The 23932-nt window shown below is 40.1% G+C and overlaps 1 protein-coding gene across 3 annotated transcripts in view; it reads left to right on the top strand.

Annotated features, from left to right (window-relative positions):
• The window catches only part of scaper (S-phase cyclin A-associated protein in the ER), a 234050-nt gene that overhangs the window by 167877 nt on the left and 42241 nt on the right, over window positions 1–23932 (top strand). For all 3 annotated transcript variants that reach the window (XM_034176502.1, XM_034176504.1, XM_034176503.1), the window contains 4 exons: window positions 1850–1973; window positions 3607–3836; window positions 6000–6155; window positions 15903–16137. In XM_034176502.1, coding sequence (XP_034032393.1) covers window positions 1850–1973; window positions 3607–3836; window positions 6000–6155; window positions 15903–16137 — 745 coding nt within the window. The remainder of the gene's footprint in view (window positions 1–1849; window positions 1974–3606; window positions 3837–5999; window positions 6156–15902; window positions 16138–23932) is intronic.

The raw sequence follows: 23932 nt of genomic DNA, 5'->3' as shown, positions 1-23932 counted from the left end.
AAATTGTAGACTGGGATTACTTATTTGCTAGTCAACGACTTGCAGCTCTTTCAGGATATTTGAAGCTATTGTAAACTACTTCCTGGGTGGTGTTTGTAATATTTGTTTTTGCATGTTTTCAATATTTACCCATTTTCATCTCAGTGAAGTATTTATACATCCTTTGTTTAATAATCGCCCATTTGTCCACATATCATCCTTTAAAAAAGGATTATGGATGCTACTACTGTGTTTGATATTTTACTTTTCTTTTAACAGTTCTTTTTCTGTAATGAAATCTTTTAATCTGCCAAGGTCACCATTATGCCCTTCAACACAAGTATTATTTTAAATATCATTTTAGTGACTTGAAGCACCTCATATAACTTTAGTTGCATGGAGGAATGATGACGGCTGTTACTAAAGTCTTAATTCCATGGGAATTAAGACTTTAGTACCATTTAGAACCATTCAATGTTTTCCTTCCCACTGTAGCCAAGTGCTTGCTCACAGGGGGTCGTTTTGACCGTTGGGGTTTTACATAATTATTGTATGGCCTTGTCTTACAATATAAGGCGCCTTGGGGCAACTGTTTGTTGTGATTTGGCGCTATATAAAAAAAAATTGATTGATTGATTGAATGTGATTTAAATGTGTATATGGATTTTAAATAATAAAGGTTTATTAATGTGCAATCTATATAAAAAATTCTTTGTAGTTTTTCCTCACAGATGCCGGGCTCTGTTGTATGTTCACTGTGGAATCCAGTTCATGATGATGGTCCTGTTTAACTGGACAATCTTGATACTTCTTGTTCCACTTATATGGCTCTATTAGTGTGTGGAACAATAATGATTTCTGTTTACTTCATTCTTGCTTTAAAAATTAATAAACATGCTTTCAGTATAATTCAACAAACAGGAAGAATGCAGTCTGCAGGAAGTCGCATTTGTCAGTCTTGGATATTGCCCAAAATATACAAGTTCTCACATTAACACCGTATTTTACTTCTGACACAGTGAAATGCCTGAGCTACCCAGGAGCAAATCCAAAGCAAAGAAGAGAGGAAGCTATTGACAGACTTTGGTTTGCCTCAGTCTAATCTATTTTCCTTCAATATGCCAGCGTGGTTTTACCAAAAATGCACAGCAGATGTGAAAGTTTCGGTAGATATCAAAATGTTTACTAGTTGAAATAAACATAGCCTACTTTAGGCACCGTGGAAGTAGATTCCATTCTTCCACCGAGCAGATAGGACACGCCATTCTGCCAATGGCTAAAATATACAATTGTCAGAAAATATTAACTGATGAAAAAGGAGCAAAGGGTAGCAGCAGTCACAGCAGAACGACTGGTCAGTTATCTGCAGCATTTATCTTCTCTCGGGTTTGTTTTAAAGCAGACATAATACAGAGGCACGCTGACTGGCTCGGCGCTCGCCACTGGCTGGCGGCTGTGAGGAGCTGCTGAGAGGAAAAGTTTTATCTCTCTAGCGGAAATACTGCACCATGTCAGCCAAGATGGGGCTCAGATTGTGCTTTGCTCGTCTGAAGGTGGCTCTGTTGAGGGGAGGCTCCACATAAGTAGTTGATACAAGTGTTCTATTCCCCAAATCAGCTTCTTTACACATGCTGTCAGAGTGATACACTTTGGACCTGTGAAGACAAACTACACTCTTAAGGAACCACAAATACAGAAGAGTGTGTTTGGTTTCCTAATGACTGCAGATAGTTTCATCAGGCATTCATGATTTGGTATTATTGTTTCTGTAATGAATTGGGGGGGGGGGGGGTAGTAGTAGGAGCAGTCTACCTTAAGGTGTTTTTATCATCATCATTATTATTATTATTATTATGTCCGTTTCCTTTAGAACACTCTGTGCTGCTGTACATGCATACTACTTGGCTTGTTCCTGCTGCTCCTACAATTGCCACTATGTGCTGTTTAGCAACAAGATAACCCTCCTCATGGACCTGCTGCTACATCAACTTACAGTAAGTTTATGCATCCATAGCTAGCTCAGGCTGTTAAATAAAATATACCCTGAAATTAATTAGTTCAGTGTTGTTTTTGTTTTGTTTTTCTAACAGCATTGCTACAATTCATATAGCAAACAGTGTTTTGAATATGTTTTTAATGCATGGCCAAGTGAGCTCTGCCCACATAAAATTTGCCTTTTTAATACACTTCCTTTTTGCTTTAAAATTATGTTGATACATGATACAGCAGCTTGAGCACTGGGAAAGCCCTCTTGCTTTGCTGGTGTCTGTTCTTGGCACAGTGTTAATGAAAGACAGAGTAAGACACAAGGTAGCATTTAACAAACCGTTGCCCAACATCTCCACAGATGCCTCTGCTCTGAGGGAATGTGAGACCACAGTCAGTCAGGCAGGCAAGTAGGCTGCATTGTGGCGACATGTCAGCCCATATCCTTCAGCACTCTGTAAGGAGGACTGTAAACATCAGCCCACTCCAAACATCTAACAGTGGCGGCTAGCTGGGGCTGCCTACGCTCACAGCCCAGACAGTACAAGGCACAGACACAGGGTTGTGGTGCATGCATGAACTCTACTGGGGCTTCCTTCTCCAGTCCAGAGTTCCAGTCCAAAGCAGTCATATTTCCTTAGGGCACACAGAGATTATCCTGTATGCTTCAGTTTATATAAAACATATCCCAGCAGCTGTTCTGATGACTGACATATCCAACAGTGCTGCAGGAGACAAACTTTTCTTCATGTGGGCAAAATTGGGCTCAACAGTTTTCCATGTAGTCAGTCAAACATATATCCTGTTTGATGAAGTGTGATGCAGTTGAAATTTCTAGTTTTCACACAGCTCTACCTTTGATATTAATTTTTTTGTTAATGTTGTACACTAAACTCGCGTGACTGTTGTGGTACGTGTGAGCAGTCATGTAAAACAAATGCAATAGAGTAAAGCATTGGGGGCAGTGCTGCTGTCTGAGAAGGACCTTTTTAAATTAGATTTGTGGAGAATGTGGATTTTCCCCTGCTGTCAGCATTCACCTTACTACATCAAATCACAGTTTTTACTTTAGCAAATTCCACATGGTGGTACTATAGTTACTGGTGGACCTTTTATGCCTTTTCTTTTTGTCTGCGATATGAAACAGTTTTTTTTTTTTTTCCTGCTGCTGCTTTGCTCATTTATAGCATTTTTATTTGGACTTAAGTCATAAAGCCATTGTGTACAACACACAACACCATACTTGATTGTATCAGGCATTTGTGTGTGTGTGTGAAAGTTTTCCTAGATGTCACTAATTTCACATATTACCAGAGTGTGAAACATCGATTTTCAGCCTGAAGCTAGTAAATAATAAAATTCCAGAAGTTTTTAATGTATCAAAAGTGTGCAGTTTTTGCCAGTTCTCTTTTAGCTCAGTGGCCTTTGAAATATTGGAGGATAAATAGTACTTGCATCCATGCACTCTGTAGGGCTTGTGCCTGCGGTAATTTAAATGTTACTTAGTTGGTCATTGGCATTTTTATTTGAAGTGCAGTAAATATAGTCTTGTATAAGACATAGTTTAATAGTTATTTAACATGCAGCTCAACTTTAGTGTCAAACAAATTTTACAATGTTTGGTTTTCTTCTTTTATGCAGCTTTATGTCCCAGATGAAGACAAGTCCATTTTTGGGCGCAGTGTGAACAAATTAGTATTTGAAGGCTTTACCACGGGCCTGCTGCAAGCTATTGCCACCATTCTTGGGTTTCTTTGTCTACATAACTCTGAGAGTGGACAAGGTGAAAATGCACAGATTCCCTTCCCAGAAGCAAAGGTCAAGAACTCTACTGCAGACTCCTTCAACATTCGTACACAGGATCTAATCAGGTATATTCCTTATGAAACCTCTCTGACCGTCACACTGAGGTTCTCATTTATGGGACCACCTGTTTTAATCTCAACCCTTTTACCTCTTTTTTTATATTATCCCTTCTTTCGTATTCACCAAGTTGAGAGTTGGTAAACCTCTGATTTCCTCAGCAGTAATGAATAGGTTGACAAAATGTCAGATTTCTTGGAAAATGTCCAAATGGTGTCTTGTTAGAATAGTAGTGTGAGAATGAAAAGGTTTTCTGGCATCCTTCCAGCTTGATCTTTTTTCACACATTCAGCACTGCATTTTAACTCAAATCTGTTTCCACGGGGGGGATGCAAAACAGCATAAACATAACTCTGAAGGGTCCCCTTGAACCTGGCATCCGGGCTGCCCATGTGGGTCTGGATTGTAGGAGTCGGACCTGCATTAGAGTAATGTGGGCTATGAGGAAAGGCAGGCCTTGCCAATGAAGCCTTGTGGAAGAGTGCAGTCTTTCCTCCATCCCTCCCACAAGTCATGATTCATTTGGTCAAAGCAGCTGCACCAGCACTCGACTCTCATCCACTGACCTAGTCGTAACCCAAGAGACAGGGGAGGGCCTGAGAAAAATGGTGTCGTCAGATTGGTAATCCCTACAAGAAACAGAAGATTTACCTCAACTGCTTTGTGTAATGTATACTTTAGTGAGGAATGGCTAAAGATCAAAACTCCTTTCAGTTTACTCGTACTCTCTCGTTTTACTTACCTACTGTGTGCCTATAGAAAGGTCATCATTTCCTTCCCTGACTTTGTGTTTCAGTGCCCCATTCCCACTTAGGTGTTATGGGGAATCATGACCACGTCTTATAAACTCACAAGACTTCTCTATGAGAATGCCAGAACTTTATTATGACATAGGAGACTATCCTTCATGATTGAATCAAGAAACCCCACAATTTAGTTCAACACTCACAATAGTCCATCAGGATTCGAGTAAGGCTGAATAAGACACCATCAAGATCCCATAAAAACTGTTGTAGTAGTCTTCTAGTAAGTAAAGTAAGTCCCTTCGGCTGCTCCCTTGTTTGCACTCGGGGTCGCCACAGCAAATCCAAGGTGGATCTGCATGTTGATTTGGCACAGGTTTTACGCCGGATGCCCTTCCTGACGCAACTCCACATTACATGGAGAAATGTGGCAGGGGTGGGATTTGAACCCAGAACCTTCCGAACTGAAACCAAGCGCATTAACCACTTGGCCAGTAGTCTTCTAGTGTTGACACAAATATTCAGGATTGCCTTCAAAATGTAAGCAAGTCTGCAGTACGACTAAAAGGGGATTTGTACAACTTGTTTGACGGTTTTAAAATGTTTACAACTCCTGTGATACTATCTTGTGCTGGCGTGTCTTATCAAGAGAGTCCAAAACTCACCAAGACTATCCCCAGGTCCCACCATGATTTGATTATCATGTCCTATGATATGACTCCAGTTTGACCACCAAGCAGCTCATCAAAGTGAGTAGGCAATGAACACAGTAGACAGTGTGAGGAAATATCCTTTTAAACCAGGTAAAGCTATGGAAGTGGATTAAGTCAAAAATGTGACCTGTTTTAAGAGGACCTCAGTGAGTAACAGTTTCAATAGAGTAGGTATACAAATTAAGCAAATTGTCAAGTAGTTATGAGATAGTTGTGTACTGGTTGGATTCCGGCTTCATGGTGACCGCATCAGTCACTTCAAAGCAATCTTGACTGGTATACTGCTCTGTAGATTTTCCTGATCTGAGTAATGAGGTTCCAGCTTTACCAGAGCTGTGAGAATATGGCCCCAGGTCAGCAGATTGTCACACGCCCAGAGCTGTGTTGGCACAGAGGCCACAGCATCCCTTTAATGATAGTATTAGCAGTGATTTGTGGCTGAAAGAGTACAGGGAACATGAACATGAGACCTGTCATTGGTAAAGGCATGTTGGAGATATCACAGTAATAGCTGGGGTTTGAGGGTTTGCAGAAGGTGTCTGCTTTCAACAGCATTTCTGGCGACATGCGCACAGTAAGGGCCTTTGTTTGCTCCAATAAAATGACTTTCATACAAAGAATGTCTCCTATGTTGAAATAGTTTAATCTTGCTTGCTATTTTTGGCATTTAGAAAAAAATACCATTAAGAAATTACTTGTCTTGTGTGTTTTTCAGCTACGTAGTAAACATGGGTTTGATTGACAAGCTGTATGGATGCTTCCTGTCAATCCAAAGTCCAGTAGATGAGCACCCCAAGATGTCTGCCTTCCTTCAGCAAGCTTCAGCCCTGCTTCACAGCATGTGTAAGCTGTGCTTCATTGTGACTGGACGGTGAGCAGTTCGCTTAAGCCCCACTCTCGCTTTCACATATATGCATCCTGGAAGGTCACGGTATACAACCATGACAAGCCGGCATGTGAAGCTCACGGTTGCCAACGAATGGGTTCTAGTGTTTGGTTTCATGACATAATGTGCTGGACTTGTACTATGTGATGTGTGCAAAAACAACTGTAGCCTAATTGTAGACACCCGTAGTATGACTTAAGCAGTCTCTGTGCTTCCAGAAAACCTCCTGATGATGCTATTGCATATTGGACATTGATATGGGCTTCATGTCCCTTCAACCAGGGCATTATCAAAGTTAGCAGTGGGCTAAAAATGGACTTTTAACATTTAGAAAAACCCATCGCAGTTATGAGACCTTGGTATACTTATGGAATGTTCAGGTATATCACTGCCACCCTCCCGGAGCCTCTAGGAATTTCCAAGGTGTGGACATGGTTTCAAGCCATGAGCTTCTAAGATGCATACCGATGAAATTGCGAAGACGTTTTACTCTGTTACCCAACTTAAGCATCCTTAATTGTACTGGATAGGTCTGATCCATGTACAGATTTCCTCATGGTGGAAAGTCACTGTCATAAAAACAGCGTTCTTGGTTACAAAGCTACAAATAAAGACAGCGGCTCTTCTGCAATCAGCCAGCAGGTCGTTTCCTCCAGTTAGCTAGCTGGCAAAATTGCTGTTAAGGCAGATAGAGATAGACATCTACTTAACTCAATGCTCTGTCACTCACCATAAACCTTAGCCTGCAGAGTGGGGGTTGCCCACCCACGTGTGCTAGAGTGACCTCCACTCTGAGAGGTTCAGTGGCACCGCTGACAGAGGCTAAGCACAGTCACACCAAGGGAAGTCAGCGCCACAATTCCTCACATAGAAAGCAAAAGAAATCCTGTGGTAGCATGGCCAGATATGTTTTTTTTTTTTGTCATTTACTGTTTCTTTTTGTTTTGACATTAAGATATCAAATCTGGGTAACTGATAGCAGTTGTAGTTAGTGAAATTTTGTTTTTCATAACCGTGCTACCTCTGATTTTGATAATGCCTCACTGCTAAATTTTCTTACTGTCTTCACAATCATACAGCAATCAACTGTACTTTGCCAGTTACAGTGTAGTGCTGCAACAATGACACCCTATTAATATGTTAGGAAGCAACTGCAACTATTTTTGCACCTACTGGATATCTAAGACAACAGTGCAGGTTAAATGAGGCCGATTTTATGATTGAAACACAGAAGATTATGCCAACTAGCTCTGCCAACATTCCCCAAGTGTCATGTGTAAGAATGCACAGTGTCAAGTTTGTAGACTATTTTGGCCATGCCAGTTGCTATGTCAGGGGATTATATTGGCATTAGAAGGTTGCCTAGCTGCAAATTTTCACACGGAACCTGTTGGCTAACATCAAGTATCAGCATGCACGTCACGTTGCGCCCAGAGGTCACGCAACCTCCGTTCTGTGTTGATGCAAATCATAGCTCATGTTGCTGCAGTACTCTTAAATTATTGGTCTCTACTTGCCGAAGGCTTTCATTGAAGTCTTATGCTCTGCAACTGAAAAACTTTAATTTGGTTTTTAGACATTTATGAAGGAAAGCAGTATAATTCAGAATATTCTGTCATGCATGGGTAACAATTGATTATTAAATGATCAGGATTGATCACATGCTCTTGCTGTTGATCACACAGGAGGTCATCATCTTCATGGAAAGTGTTGGCAGTATTGTGTGAATGTAACTGAAAGTAACTTTGGATAAAGCATCTGCCTAATCCATAAATGTAATGTATTCACGTTGTTTTAAAATGTTGTCAATAGTCTTTAACTGCCTTTCTCCATAAGGTCCCATGTTTTCAGTGTTTAACACCTTATCAGGCAGCGCAGTACCACCTGCCAGATCATTCCCTTTCACCATATTTAAAAAAAAAAAAATTAGGTAATCACATTCAGAATTGAGTCTTGCTAGCCTGGCAGCGCCAGACTCTCCTTTGACCTTTCATCTCCCAGGGACAGTACCACCGGGCACAGACAAAACTGCTTCTGGACTTGATTGGATAGACATACAACCAATCGGAGCAACTAAGCATTTGACATAGGCAGAGCGACAACCAGAATTGTGTCAATGAACTTTCAAAGATGCCATGTAGTGGAGTACATATGTTGGTGAGTGACTGGTGTCAGTTTTGCCATAAAAACCTGAAAGTCCATGGTGTGTTTAGCCATCCAAAACCCATTCTTAAATAGAGCACGCAGCAAAAATCTTTCCTCTGGTGCTTCTCAATGAGGTATCACATAAAGCACACCCCATATGAGATAAACCGTTGTGATCAGTGCTGCCTGTTTTCAGCCGAGAGGAAACTGCTATGAATGGGAGAGGGACCAGACCCTTTTGCAAAGTGAATTTGTTTGCAAAGTGAATTATGGGTCAGCTTTACCAGGCTAGAATTTTGCAGTTCGTGGAATTAAATAAATTTAAATTATTCAGTTAAATTCAGTTTTGTTTATTTATATGGCAGCATATCAATATGTCATCTCGAAGCGCAATACACGAGTAAGGACTTGATCTTAGCCAATCAATGAGCAAACACATTGGCAATAGGTGTAAACAAATCTCCATAAGCATATTTCATTATAGGAAGAAACTTAAAGCAGACCAACCTCAGTGAGGTGACCATCTGCTATGGCCATTATAATGAGACAAAAAGGACAACGTTGATGGAGCATGTGGTGAAGTGAGAAATATTGCAGCTAAACAACCATATATAAGAGTGCTTACAATGACTGGATATTTAAGACAACACCAAACCTGCTCCTGGAGATCACCGGCCCTGCATGTTTTTCATGTGTACTTGCCTGCTGCAACCAAAGGTTAGTAGCAGACATGTTTGTGATACTTGTGTGTACAAAAACAAACAAACAAAAAAAATACTGGGGGAAGCACTTCTTAGGATGAAAGCAATGATGACAGACTGTAGGAAAGGCAGTTTCCTCTGTGATTTCTGCTGCATATTTATTTTTAGCATGCAGGAGCACCATGTGCACCAGTTATATGCATGCCTGTTATTAGACAAATCTGGTGTTTCCTGTCTCCTAATTGGCTGAGCAATCAAGAGCTGGCTTAGTTCATTCACAGCAGGTGGTGTAAGGAGAGCTGGAAAATATGTAGGGCAGGTGATTTCCAAGTGCAGGGTTGGTGACCCCTGCCTTAAAGGACACAATAAAACAAAAGATGGAAACAAGATGCTATTATTCCCTTAAATATACATAGATAAATAGAAGCCTGTACAAGAAGATAAAACTTGTCCGCTACAGAGCAAGTTGCAAGAAACACTTCTAGGATGCGCTATGATGTATCATCAGTGATGTGCGTGGGATCACCGGGGGTTTTGGGTCTGTCAGCATCAGATCCACTCCCCCAGGTGACCAAGCCATGGTTAATCCAGTCCCAGCTTGTATTGTGGCAGGACCAATCCATGGGCTTGCCCTCTTTATCTAAAGCCACCTTGGCTTTCTCCGCAACTGTTATTTTTGGTACAAATGTCCCTATTCTTTGTAGTTCTGCAGCTTTGTAGTTTGAGCCCCTAACAAGACCCCCCGCAGCCCACTTTGATTGGCTTGCAGAGGGACCACCAGCCACGGCTTCTGTGCTGCTCGACCAGCTTTTGATATTTGGCAAGGTTCCTCTTGTGAGCAGGCAGCATGCTGTTGCAGAACATGTTTTATGCATTTCTTCAGAAAACAGCCAGATACGCCAGTTAATACAGCAGCATAGCTTATCTAAAGGGAAAATCACCTCTAAGCCTCTGTCTAGTGAGTAACTCCAGGAACTGTGGAGGCTTAGATTTTACTTCGTTGGCTGTTGCATTTTGAGAATAAAATCTAACATTTTGTTTTCGATTAGTTAACTGACAGAAAATCAATGAAGCATTTTTGATAGATTTTCAAATGTGAAGATTTGATGCCTTTCTGTGTTTTATTGTGTATCATTCCAAAACACAATTTCACTTTACATGCAAATTTCACACAGAAAGGACCAGATCAGAAGCAAACCTGGGACCTTCTAGCTGTCATGTGACCATGTTAACCACTAAGCCACTGCCCTCTGCAACATTTTATGAACAAATAGAACACAAAATAATGGATTACATATTACTCACCAACCCCCTTTGACATTATGACATTAGACAAGTTAAGGAATGGGCACAAGAACATTTCCAGGTCACTGAATGTTCTTTGGATTTCCCTTAAACCAGTTAATAAGCAAATGAAAGAGTATGGTACAGCATGATAAAGCTGCCTAAAGTATGTGATCCTCAAAAATTGGGTGACTTGGGCTTCAAATAAAATTGAGTCTAAATTAGGGCTGCATGATTATTCACATCACAATGTGAGCCTGTGCAATTACAGTGCATCCAGAAAGTATTCACAGCATTTAACTTTTTCCACATTTTGTTATGTTACAGCCATATTCCAAAATGAATGAAATTCATTTTTTCCTCAAAATTCTACACACAATACCCCATAATGACAATGTTTTGTTTGTTTGTTTTGTTTTGGGGGAATTTTGGCAAATTTGTTAAAAATTTTAAAAACTAAGAAATCACATGTACATATATATTCACAGGCTTTCCCATGAAGTTCAAAATTGAGCTCAGCTGCATCCTGTTTCCACTGATCATCTTTGAGATGTTTCTGCAGCTGAATTGAAGTCCACCTGGGGTAAATTCAATTGATTGGGCATGATTTGGAAAGACACACACCTGTCTACATATAAGATCCCACAGTTGACCATGCATGTCAGAGCACAAATCAAGCAAGAAGTCAAAGGAACTGTCTGTAGACCTCAGAGATGGGATTGACTTGAGGCACAAATCTGGGGAAGGGTACAGAAACATTTCTGCTGCTTTGAAGGTCCCAGTGAGCATAGTGGCCTCCAGCATTCGTAAATAAAAGAAGTTCAGATCCAGCAGGTATTTTTCTAGAGCTGGCCGCCTGTCCAAACTGAGCGATCAGGGGAGAAGGGCCTTAGTTAGGGAGGTGGCTAAGAACCTGATGGTCACTGTCAGAGCTCCAGCATTCTTCTGTGAAAAGAGGAGAACCTTCCAGAAAGACAACCATCTCTGCATCAATCCACCAATCAGGCCTGTATGGTAGAGTAGCCAGATGGAAGCCACTCCTAAGTAAAAGGAACATGGCAGCCCACCTGGAGTTTGCGAAAAGGCACCTGAAGGACTCTCAGACCACGAGAAACAAAATTCTCTTGTCTGATGAGACAAACGTTGAACTCTTGGTGTGAATGCCAGGCGTTATGTTTGAAGGAAACCAGGCACCATCCCTACAGTGAAGCATGGTTGTGACAGCATCATGCTGTGGAGATGTTTTTCAGCCACAGGAACTGGGAGACTAGTCAGGATTGAGGGAAAGCTAAATGCAGCAATGTACAGAGACATCCTGGGTGAAAACCTGCTTCAGAGCGCTCTTGACCTCAGAGTGGGGTAACAGTTCATCTTTCAGCAGGACAATGACCCCAAGCACACAGCCAAGATATCAAAGGAGTGACTTCAGTGCAACTCTGTGAATGTCCTTGAGTGGCCCAGCCAGAGCCCAGACCTGAATCCGATTGAACACCATTGGAGAGATCTGAAAATGGCTGTGCACGCTCAACATCCAACCTGATGGAGCTTGAGAGGTGCTGCAAAGAGGAATGGGCAAAACTGCCCAAAGATAGGTGCACCAAGCTTGCGGCATCATATTCAAGAAGACGTGAGGCTGTTATTTCTGCCAAACGTGCATCAACAAAGTATTGAGCAAAGGGTATGAACACATGCAGTTTCTTAGTTTTTTATTCTTGATAAATTTGCAAAAATTAAAAAAAAAAAAAGTTTTCTCACAATAATCGTAACACGACTTTTTCATTAAAACATGCAGTTCTTGTCTCGGGTTTGTGTGACTTCAGAACTCTAGTGAATATTTATTCACTTGAAACATCCACTAACTTTTGTAAAGCATAATGGCCGAGTTGTTTTATTTTAAATGGTAAATGAACTGCATTTATACAACACTTTCATGGACAAAGCACTTTACAGTGATGCCTCGCATTCTCTCTCTCTCACACACACACACAAATGTCAGGGCGCTTCCATGCAATGCACTCACTACACACCGGTGTCGCTGACCGAACAGTCCCCCCTAGAAATCGGTCTGCCTGGCCTTCACTGCGTTGCATCATTTTGGAACGTCCGCAGCATCATTTCTGGGCGTCAGCAGTGAATCACAGATTATCACCTTGTTTCTGCTTAAAACTACACTCTAGTCATCATCTACAGTAGTGTTCAGAATAATAGCAGTGCTATGTGACTACAAAGATTAATCCAGGTTTTGAGTATATTTGTTATTGTTACATGGGAAACAAGGTACCAGTAGATTCAGTAGATTCTCACAAATACAACAAGACCAAGCATTCATGATATGCACACTCTTAAGGCTATGAAATTGGGCTATTAGTAAAAAAAAAAGTACAAAAGGGGGTGTTCACAATAATGGTAGCATCTGCTGTTGATGCTACAAACTCAAAACTGTTATGTTCAAACTGCTTTTTTAGCAATCCTGTGAATCACTAAACTAGTATTTAGTTGTATAACCACAGTTTTTCATAATTTCTTCACATTTGCGAGGCATTCATTTTGTTGGTTTGGAACCAAGATTTTGCTCATTTACTAGTGTGTTGGGGTCATTGTCTTGTTGAAACACCCATTTCAAGGGCATGTCCTCTTCAGCATAAGGCAACATGACCTCTTCAAGTATTTTGACATATCCAAACTGATCCATGATACCTGGTATGCGATATATAGGCCCAACACCATAGTAGGAGAAACATGCCCATATCATGATGCTTGCACCACCATGCTTCACTGTCTTCACTGTGAGCTGTGGCTTGAATTCAGAGTTTGGGGGTTGTCTCACAAAGTGTCTGTGGCCCTTGGACCCAAAAAGAACAATTTTACTCTCATCAGTCCACAAAATATTCCTCCATTTCTCTTTTGGCCAGTTGATGTGTTCTTTGGCAAATTGTAACCTCTTCTGCACATGTCTTTTATTTAACAGAGGGACTTTGCGGAGCATTCTTGCAAACAAATTAGCTTCACACAGGCGTCTTCTGTCACAGCACTTACAGATAACTCCAGACTGTCTTTGATCATCCTGGAGCTGATCAGTGGGTGAGCCTTTGCCATTCTGGTTATTATTCTATCCATTTTGATGGTTGTTTTCCGTTTTCTTCCACGCATCTCTGTTTTTTTTTGTCCATTTTAAAGCATTGGACATCATTGTAGATGAACAGCCTATAATTTTTTGCATCTGCGTATAAGATTTCCCCTCTCCAATCAACTTTTTAATCAAACTACGCTGTTCTTCTGAACAATGTCTTGAATGTCCCATTTTCCTCAGGCTTTCAAAGAGAAAAGCATGTTCAACAGGTGCTGGCTTCATCCTTAAGTAGGGGACACCTGATTCACACCTGTTTGTTCCACAAAATTGACAACCTCACTGACTGAATGCCACACTACTATTATTGTGAACACCCCCTTTTCTACTTGTTTTTACTAATAGACCAATCTCATAGCCTTAAGAGTGTGCATATCATGAGTGCTTGGTCTTGTTAGATCTGTGAGAATCTACTGAATCTACTGGTACCTTGTTTCCCATGTAACAATAAGAAATATACTCAAAACCTGGATAGCACTACTATTATTCTGAACACTACTGTATCTCAGTGACAGATATCTGAAGCTTTTGTAGAACAATCATTTCCACATGAATTCAGCATTATTTCATAATAAAAGACGGGGGAAGCGATCAGAGCGTCACAGCAGCACGAATGAGTCTGACGTACTGCTGGGCCTACATCATTTTGGAGCATCAGCAGCGATTCGTCGATTATCACCTCATTTCTGCTTAAAACTGACTTTAGAATGATTTAAGAGGTTTTACTTTGTCATCTGATGGTTGATAATCACATTATTCCCTTTGATCGCTTTGAGTGTAGAGAGTTAAGGTGCCCTGACGTGTCGTGATGATCCCACCTGCTGTGATCACAGCTGGACGCTGTTCTTTGTTCCACCAGCTGCCACGTACTCTGCGCTGGATGCAGCATATATAAAATAATTATTTTGTGGTGGATGAATAATTTTTTTCTGCAAATTGGCTGTTGAAAATTGCTCTAATCACTTCCTGAATCACAGAGGAGGCTGCAGCCGGAGGCATTCAACCCACACGCACGCCTAACAAGCTGCAGAAAGCATTTTGAGCAGTCTAAAAAGGTCATTATTTGACTTGTTTACATTGTCATGGCTTGATAAAACAGTTGCATGTTTATTCCTTCTTGTGTGCAGCTGTTAAAGTATTTATTTTTATGTTTATAACAGATTTAACTTATTGTTATAATCCTTCAGACCAGCTGCGCTCTGATGCGATCCGCTGACGTCATCACTCGCTCTGTTCACTGCTTGTTTACTACACTTGACGAGCTGCACATCGTGTTGGAGATTAGATCTTGCCACATAGCATGACATTTGTGCATGAAAGATTTTTTTGAACATTTCAAAATTCTCTGTGCACAGTAGCATGCACCGGCACCCCTGTGGCGTCCTGTCTGCACTCGTTAAAGATGAGTATACTCTCCAGCACAACACATCACGACAAAGGTCGTGCTGTTACATGAATCAAAAACATGCTCGTGTCAGGGCACCTTTAGACTTAGAGAGTCACTTTCAGACGTGCTGCTGTGGCGTTGATCGCTTTCCTGTCTTTTGTTATGTAATAATGCTGAATTTATGTGGAAACTGTTGTATAAAAGCTTCAGATATCTGTTGTTGAGAGATGATGACTGGAGTGCAGTTTTAATCACAAATGAGGCGATAATTGGTGAATAGCTGCCAACTCTCTGAAAAGATGCATGCGCAGCGAAGGCAGAGCAGACCAATTCTTAGAGGGGGCCATTCAGTCTGCGACAACGGGAGTAACTTTGGGATTAAGGACCTTGCCCAAAGGCCCTGAGTGTTTTTTCCAGTCTGGGGATCTGAAATAAGGATCCTCGAGCAAGCAGTTGTTGTGTCTATTTAAAAAATGTAATTTGTTTTTGTTTACGTTGAAATTAAAGTGCATCATATTTTTTCATTGATTGTATAAAGAAACTTTGTTTTGTATTGTCACTGTATGTGGGACCTCGAATACTGTTTTGTTTTTGTTGACTAAACAAGGCATCCAGACAATTGCACTACTTCACCACTGCCAGCTGATTGTGACTTTGCTTGATGTGATTGAACTGACATCATAGTCTTGGTCCATTTGTTAGCCCCAGGAGAACAGACATTTATACCAAAAACTGTGTTTTTGGTATCTTATCAAGTTCGTAAGATATGGTCATTAATATATTTTAGACAGTGGCCTCTGATTTGACTTTGAATTTAGATCTATGAGCTTAACATGACCTGTGTTGTGAGAGTGCAGTCCTCAGAGTTTATTGTTACATTTTGAAGAAACAGTGGTGGATTGAGAAACATGGCCATTGCAATATTTTAACTTCTTTCTAGTTTGTGGGAAAGCTAAAGAGACAGATAAGTAAGCAATTGTTACACTTCTAAAATGAATGTAAATGAACTTTTCAGATAACATGTAATGCTGGGTTTACCTTATTTACATATTTTGTTTTGGATTGCATACTTTTCCTCTCTTTCTCAGTGCTCCCAGTATATTTGACCACAAGCGCCAGGATTCAACTGGATTGACAGCCTTACTCCAGTCCACAGACTTGGTGGGAGTGGTCCACTCTCTTTATTGTATCCTGATGCACAGTTTCGTACCAGAGTCTGCTTCCCAGAGTCAGGAATCCTACAGCCCTGGGGTCATCCAGGTGGCTTTACAAGGCATCCAGTTCCTTAACAGTTTTGCCCTGCTTGACCTGTCTGCCTTCCAGGTATCTAACATAAACACATATATACATATGTTTATAAAAAGAAAAAGAAATATATCATCATATTTCTAGCAGGATTTGAACAAAGTTAACCAAATATGGTGTTATGTGTGAGTGTGTGTGTGTATATATATATATATATATATATATATATATATATATATATATATATATATATATATATATATAAAATTATGGAATCACCGGCCTCGGAGGATGTTCATTCAGTTGTTTAATTTTGTAGAAAAAAGCAGATCACAGACATGACACAAAACTAAAGTCATTTCCCCCCTGGCAGATCCCGAGCAGCCGGGAAAGCAGGCCGACTGGGTGACTGTGAGGAGGAAGCGTAGCCCTAAACAGAAGCCCCGTGTACACCGCCAACCCGTTCACATCTCTAACCGTTTTTCCCCACTCGACGACACACCCGCCGAGGATCAAACTCTGGTTATTGGCGACTCTGTTTTGAGAAATGTGAAGTTAGCGACACCAGCAACCATACTCAATTGTCTTCCGGGGGCCAGAGCAGGCGACATTGAAGGAAATTTGAAACTGCTGGCTAAGGCTAAGCGTAAATTTGGTAAGATTGTAATTCACGTCGGCAGTAATGACACCCGGTTACGCCAATCGGAGGTCACTAAAATTAACATTAAATCGGTGTGTAACTTTGCAAAAACAATGTTGGACTCTGTAGTTTTCTCTGGGCCCCTCCCCAATCAGACCGGGAGTGACATGTTTAGCCGCATGTTCTCCTTGAATTGCTGGCTGTCTGAGTGGTGTCCAAAAAATGAGGTGGGCTTCATAGATAATTGGCAAAGCTTCTGGGGAAAACCTGGTCTTGTTAGGAGAGACGGCATCCATCCCACTTTGGATGGAGCAGCTCTCATTTCTAGAAATCTGGCCAATTTTCTTAAATCCTCCAAACCGTGACTATCCAGGGTTGGGACCAGGAAGCAGAGTTGTAGTCTTACACACCTCTCTGCAGCTTCTCTCCCCCTGCCATCCCCTCATTACCCCATCCCCGTAGAGACGGTGCCTGCTCCCAGACTACCAATAACCATCAAAAATCTATTTAAGCATAAAAATTCAAAAAGAAAAAATAATATAGCACCTTCAACTGCACCACAGACTAAAACAGTTAAATGTGGTCTATTAAACATTAGGTCTCTCTCTTCTAAGTCCCTGTTGGTAAATGATATAATAATTGATCAACATATTGATTTATTCTGCCTAACAGAAACCTGGTTACAGCAGGATGAATATGTTAGTTTAAATGAGTCAACACCCCCGAGTCACACTAACTGTCAGAATGCTCGTAGCACGGGCCGGGGCGGAGGATTGGCAGCAATCTTCCATTCCAGCTTATTAATTAATCAAAAACCCAGACAGAGCTTTAATTCATTTGAAAGCTTGTCTCTTAGTCTTGTCCATCCAAATTGGAAGTCCCAAAAACCAGTTTTATTTGTTATTATCTATCGTCCACCTGGTCGTTACTGTGAGTTTCTCTGTGAATTTTCAGACCTTTTGTCTGACTTAGTGCTTAGCTCAGATAAGATAATTATAGTGGGCGATTTTAACATCCACACAGATGCTGAGAATGACAGCCTCAACACTGCATTTAATCTATTATTAGACTCTATTGGCTTTGCTCAAAAAGTAAATGAGTCCACCCACCACTTTAATCATATCTTAGATCTTGTTCTGACTTATGGTATGGAAATAGAAGACTTAACAGTATTCCCTGAAAACTCCCTTCTGTCTGATCATTTCTTAATAACATTTACATTTACTCTGATGGACTACCCAGCAGTGGGGAATAAGTTTCATTACACTAGAAGTCTTTCAGAAAGCGCTGTAACTAGGTTTAAGGATATGATTCCTTCTTTATGTTCTCTAATGCCATATAACAACACAGTGCAGAGTAGCTACCTAAACTCTGTAAGGGAGATAGAGTATCTCGTCAATAGTTTTACATCCTCATTGAAGACAACTTTGGATGCTGTAGCTCCTCTGAAAAAGAGAGCTTTAAATCAGAAGTGTCTGACTCCGTGGTATAACTCACAAACTCGTAGCTTAAAGCAGATAACCCGTAAGTTGGAGAGGAAATGGCGTCTCACTAATTTAGAAGATCTTCACTTAGCCTGGAAAAAGAGTCTGTTGCTCTATAAAAAAGCCCTCCGTAAAGCTAGGACATCTTTCTACTCATCACTAATTGAAGAGAATAAGAACAACCCCAGGTTTCTTTTCAGCACTGTAGCCAGGCTGACAAAGAGTCAGAGCTCTATTGAGCTGAGTATTCCATTAACTTTAACTAGTAATGACTTCATGACTTTCTTTGCTAACAAAATTTTAACTATTAGAGAAAAAATTACTCATAACCATCCCAAAGACGTATCGTTATCTTTGGCTGCTTTCAGTGATGCCGGTATTTGGTTAGACTCTTTCTCTCCAATTGTTCTGTCTGAGTTATTTTCATTAGTTACTTCATCCAAACCATCAACATGTTTATTAGACCCCATTCCTACCAGGCTGCTCAAGGAAGCCCTACCATTATTTAATGCTTCGATCTTAAATATGATCAATCTATCTTTGTTAGTTGGCTATGTACCACAGGCTTTTAAGGTGGCAGTAATTAAACCATTACTTAAAAAGCCATCACTTGACCCAGCTATCTTAGCTAATTATAGGCCAATCTCCAACCTTCCTTTTCTCTCAAAAATTCTTGAAAGGGTAGTTGTAAAACAGCTAACTGATCATCTGCAGAGGAATGGTCTATTTGAAGAGTTTCAGTCAGGTTTTAGAATTCATCATAGTACAGAAACAGCATTAGTGAAGGTTACAAATGATCTTCTTATGGCCTCGGACAGTGGACTCATCTCTGTGCTTGTTCTGTTAGACCTCAGTGCTGCTTTTGATACGGTTGACCATAAAATTTTATTACAGAGATTAGAGCATGCCATAGGTATTAAAGGCACTGCGCTGCGGTGGTTTGAATCATATTTGTCTAATAGATTACAATTTGTTCATGTAAATGGGGAATCTTCTTCACAGACTAAAGTTAATTATGGAGTTCCACAAGGTTCTGTGCTAGGACCAATTTTATTCACTTTATATATGCTTCCCTTAGGCAGTATTATTAGACGGTATTGCTTAAATTTTCATTGTTACGCAGATGATACCCAGCTTTATCTATCCATGAAGCCAGAGGACACACACCAATTAGCTAAACTGCAGGATTGTCTTACAGACATAAAGACATGGATGACCTCTAATTTCCTGCTTTTAAACTCAGATAAAACTGAAGTTATTGTACTTGGCCCCACAAATCTTAGAAACATGGTGTCTAACCAGATCCTTACTCTGGATGGCATTACCCTGACCTCTAGTAATACTGTGAGAAATCTTGGAGTCATTTTTGATCAGGATATGTCATTCAAAGCGCATATTAAACAAATATGTAGGACTGCTTTTTTGCATTTACGCAATATCTCTAAAATCAGAAAGGTCTTGTCTCAGAGTGATGCTGAAAAACTAATTCATGCATTTATTTCCTCTAGGCTGGACTATTGTAATTCATTATTATCAGGTTGTCCTAAAAGTTCCCTAAAAAGCCTTCAGTTAATTCAAAATGCTGCAGCTAGAGTACTGACGGGGACTAGAAGGAGAGAGCATATCTCACCTATATTGGCCTCTCTTCATTGGCTTCCTGTTAATTCTAGAATAGAATTTAAAATTCTTCTTCTTACTTATAAGGTTTTGAATAATCAGGTCCCATCTTATCTTAGGGACCTCGTAGTACCATATCACCCCAATAGAGCGCTTCGCTCTCAGACTGCAGGCTTACTTGTAGCTCCTAGGGTTTGTAAGAGTAGAATGGGAGGCAGAGCCTTCAGCTTTCAGGCTCCTCTCCTGTGGAACCAGCTCCCAATTCAGATCAGGGAGACAGACACCCTCTCTACTTTTAAGATTAGGCTTAAAACTTTCCTTTTTGCTAAAGCTTATAGTTAGGGCTGGATCAGGTGACCCTGAACCATCCCTTAGTTATTCTGCTATAGACGTAGACTGCTGGGGAGTTCCCATGATGCACTGTTTCTTTCTCTTTTTGCTCTGTATGCACCACTCTGCATTTAATCATTAGTGATCGATCTCTGCTCCCCTCCACAGCATGTCTTTTTCCTGGTTCTCTCCCTCAGCCCCAACCAGTCCCAGCAGAAGACTGCCCCTCCCTGAGCCTGGTTCTGCTGGAGGTTTCTTCCTGTTAAAAGGGAGTTTTTCCTTCCCACTGTAGCCAAGTGCTTGCTCACAGGGGGTCGTTTTGACCGTTGGGGTTTTACATAATTATTGTATGGCCTTGCCTTACAATATAAAGCGCCTTGGGGCAACTGTTTGTTGTGATTTGGCGCTATATAAAAAAAATTGATTGATTGATTGATTTCAAGTGGCAACTTTCTGGCTTTAAGAAACACTATAAGAAATCAGGAAAAAAAATTGTGGCAGTCAGTAACAGTTACTTTTTTAGACCAAGCAGAGGGAAAAAAAATATGGAATCACTCAATTCTGAGGAAAAAATTATGGAATCATGAAAAACAAAAGAATGCTCCAACACATCACTAGTATTTTGTTGCACCACCTCTGTCTTTTATAACAGCTTGCAGTCTCTGAGGCATGGACTTAATGAGTGACAAACAGTACTCTTCATCAGTCTGGCTCCAACTTTCTCTGATTGCTGTTGCCAGATCAGCTTTGCAGGTTGGAGCCTTGTCATGGACCATTTTCTTCAACTTCCACCAAAGATTTTCAATTGGATTAAGATCCGGACTATTTGCAAGCCATGACATTGACCCTATGTGTCTTTTTGCAAGGAATATTTTCACAGTTTTGCTCTATGGCAAGATGCATTATCATCTTGAAAAATGATTTCATCATCCCCAAACATCCTTTCAATTGATGGGATAAGAAAAGTGTCCAAAATATCAACGTAAACTTGTGCATTTATTGATGATGTAATGACAGCCATCTCCCCAGTGCCTTTACCTGACATGCAGCCCCATATCATCAATGACTGTGGAAATTTACATGTTCTCTTCAGGCAGTCATCTTTATAAATCTCATTGGAACGGCACCAAACAAAAGTTACAGCATCATCACCTTGCCTAATGCAGATTCGAGATTCATCACTGAATATGACTTTCATCAAGTCATCCACAGTCCACGATTGCTTTTCCTTAGCCCATTGTAACCTTGTTTTTTTTCTGTTTAGGTGTTAATGATGGCTTTCGTTTAGCTTTTCTGTATGTAAATCCCATTTCCTTTAGGCGGTTTCTTACAGTTCGGTCACAGACGTTGACTCCAGTTTCCTCCCATTCGTTCCTCATTTGTTTTGTTGTGCATTTTCGATTTTTGAGACATATTGCTTTAAGTTTTCTGTCTTGACGCTTTGATGTCTTCCTTGGTCTACCAGTATGTTTGCCTTTAACAACCTTCCCATGTTGTTTGTATTTGGTCCAGAGTTTAGACACAGCTGACTGTGAACAACCAACATCTTTTGCAACATTGCGTGATGATTTACCCTCTTTTAAGAGTTTCATAATCCTCTCCTTTGTTTCAATTGACATCTCTCGTGTTGGAGCCATGATTTATGTCAGTCCACTTGGTGCAACAGCTCTCTAAGGTATGATCACTCCTTTTTAGATGCAGACTAACGACCAGATCTGATTTGATGCAGGTGTTAGTTTTGGGGATGAAAATTTACAGGGTGATTCTATAATTTATTCCTCCGAATTGAGTGATTCCATTTTTTTTTCTCCCCTGCTTGGTCTAAAAAAAGTAACCGTTACTGACTGCCACAATTTTTTTTTCTTGATTTCTTATAGTGTTTCTTAAAGCCAGAAAGTTGCCATTTGAAAGGACTTTAGTTTTGTGGCATGTCTGTGATCTGCTTTTTTTCTACAAAATTAAACAACTGAATGAACATCCTCCAAGGCCGGTGATTCCATAATTATTGCCAGGGGTTGTATAAATATACACAAATGGATTTCAAGCTATCTAGTCAACAGAAAACAGTTTGTACAGGTAAACGATGTAAGATCTGGATTATTAAGTGTTACCTGTGGGGTACCTCAGGGGTCGGTCCTTGGACCAAAACATTTTACACTGTATGTCAATGACATTGTTAATGTATCTAAGATGTTACATTGTATTCTGTTTGCTGACAATACCACATTTTTCTATTCTGGCAAAAATTTACAACATGTGTTGAGAGTAGTCAAAAAGAATTCATGGGAATAAAAACTTGGCTTGACTTTAATAAATTATCGCTTAACTTTGACAAAACTAATTTCATGATATTTAGTAATAGAGAAAAAAGTATGAATACCCCAATTATTATAGATGGTGTAGAAATTAAGAGTGATGAAAACAAAATTTCTGGGTGTCATGATTGATGAGTACTTGAGTTTGAAATCACATATTAACTATACAAAGAATAAATTATTAAAAATGATTGCTATACTACACAAAGTAAAAGAGATGTTAGATGAGAAAGGACTATATATATTATACTGTTCTATGATTGTTCCACATCTGTCCTACTGTATTGAAATATGGGGAAATGCCTGCAAAACATTCACACATTCACTTTTCATTTTACAGAAAAGAGCAATAAGCATAATTAGTCTTTCGGCATTATAGAGAACACACAAGTCCAATATTCCTGCAGTTACATTTGTTGAAATTTCATGACCTGGTTGATTACACTATTCTCCAGACAATGTTTAAGGCTCACAAAAAATACTACCAACTAACATCCAGAACAAATTTGAAAAAAAAAGAGAAAGCCAGTACAACTTAAAAGGAACAGAGATATTTAACAAACCAAGATTCAGAACTAAATTGAAGGAACGTTGCATTTCTATCAAGGGAGTCGGTTTATGGAATAATCTGAACAAGGAAATTAAAGAAGCTAAATCAAGCAATATATTTAAAAAGGCAGTTAAAATTAATATGACTCAGAAATATGACCTGATGTTGTAAAAATGAAACCACATGTATATTCTTACTGTTTATTTTTCTTTTCCTTTTTTAGATATTCTGATATATATATATATATATATATATATATATATATATATATATATATATATATATATATATAATCAGGGCTGTGAAAACTCCGTGGGATTCCGCGGATTTCATCATGGGGAGGGAGGGTGGGGTGTTAGTGATGTACTCTTTAATCGTGATCATCACTGAGTTTTTAAAATGCTTATCGCAAAGCCTTCTCTTTTTTACGACATCGTGTAAGTTTTATAAGTCCGCGAACACTGATCTGTGTGTTACAGATACAAATCAGTTTCCTCGGATCCACAGAGATTCGCGGAGGAAAAATGCCACTCATAGCGTAGCTGTTACGACAGTTGTCATAAAGCAGGACTGGTTGGTTGCTGCAGCGACGCTGTGTGCCTCCTGTGCGACGCCACAGCTAAACTTAGCATGTGGACATCCCAAACTTTTAGAGCTTTCAAGTTTTTAAAAGAGGAATTGTGCAGCATGTCTGTCACGGACCGATGTCGCACAGAGAGAAGATGGCGAGAAAGACTGTTTGAAAAAGTCTTATCAGGACAAGAATTCGTGGAATCGTCGCTGGCTTCATCAACACACCTGAAAGATAAAAGAAACAGGAAAAGTGAACTGTGCCCTCTCAGGAAAACACGGTAAGAATTTTTCTCTCCCTGGAAAATAAACATTCTGCTGTTCAAACATGATTTCAGACAAGATTATGTGACTTTTTTTCACTAAT

Source organism: Thalassophryne amazonica, chromosome 8 (genome assembly GCF_902500255.1).
Source record: "Thalassophryne amazonica chromosome 8, fThaAma1.1, whole genome shotgun sequence".
Classification (NCBI taxonomy): domain Eukaryota; kingdom Metazoa; phylum Chordata; class Actinopteri; order Batrachoidiformes; family Batrachoididae; genus Thalassophryne; species Thalassophryne amazonica.
This window is presented reverse-complemented; position numbering and strand designations above follow the sequence as displayed.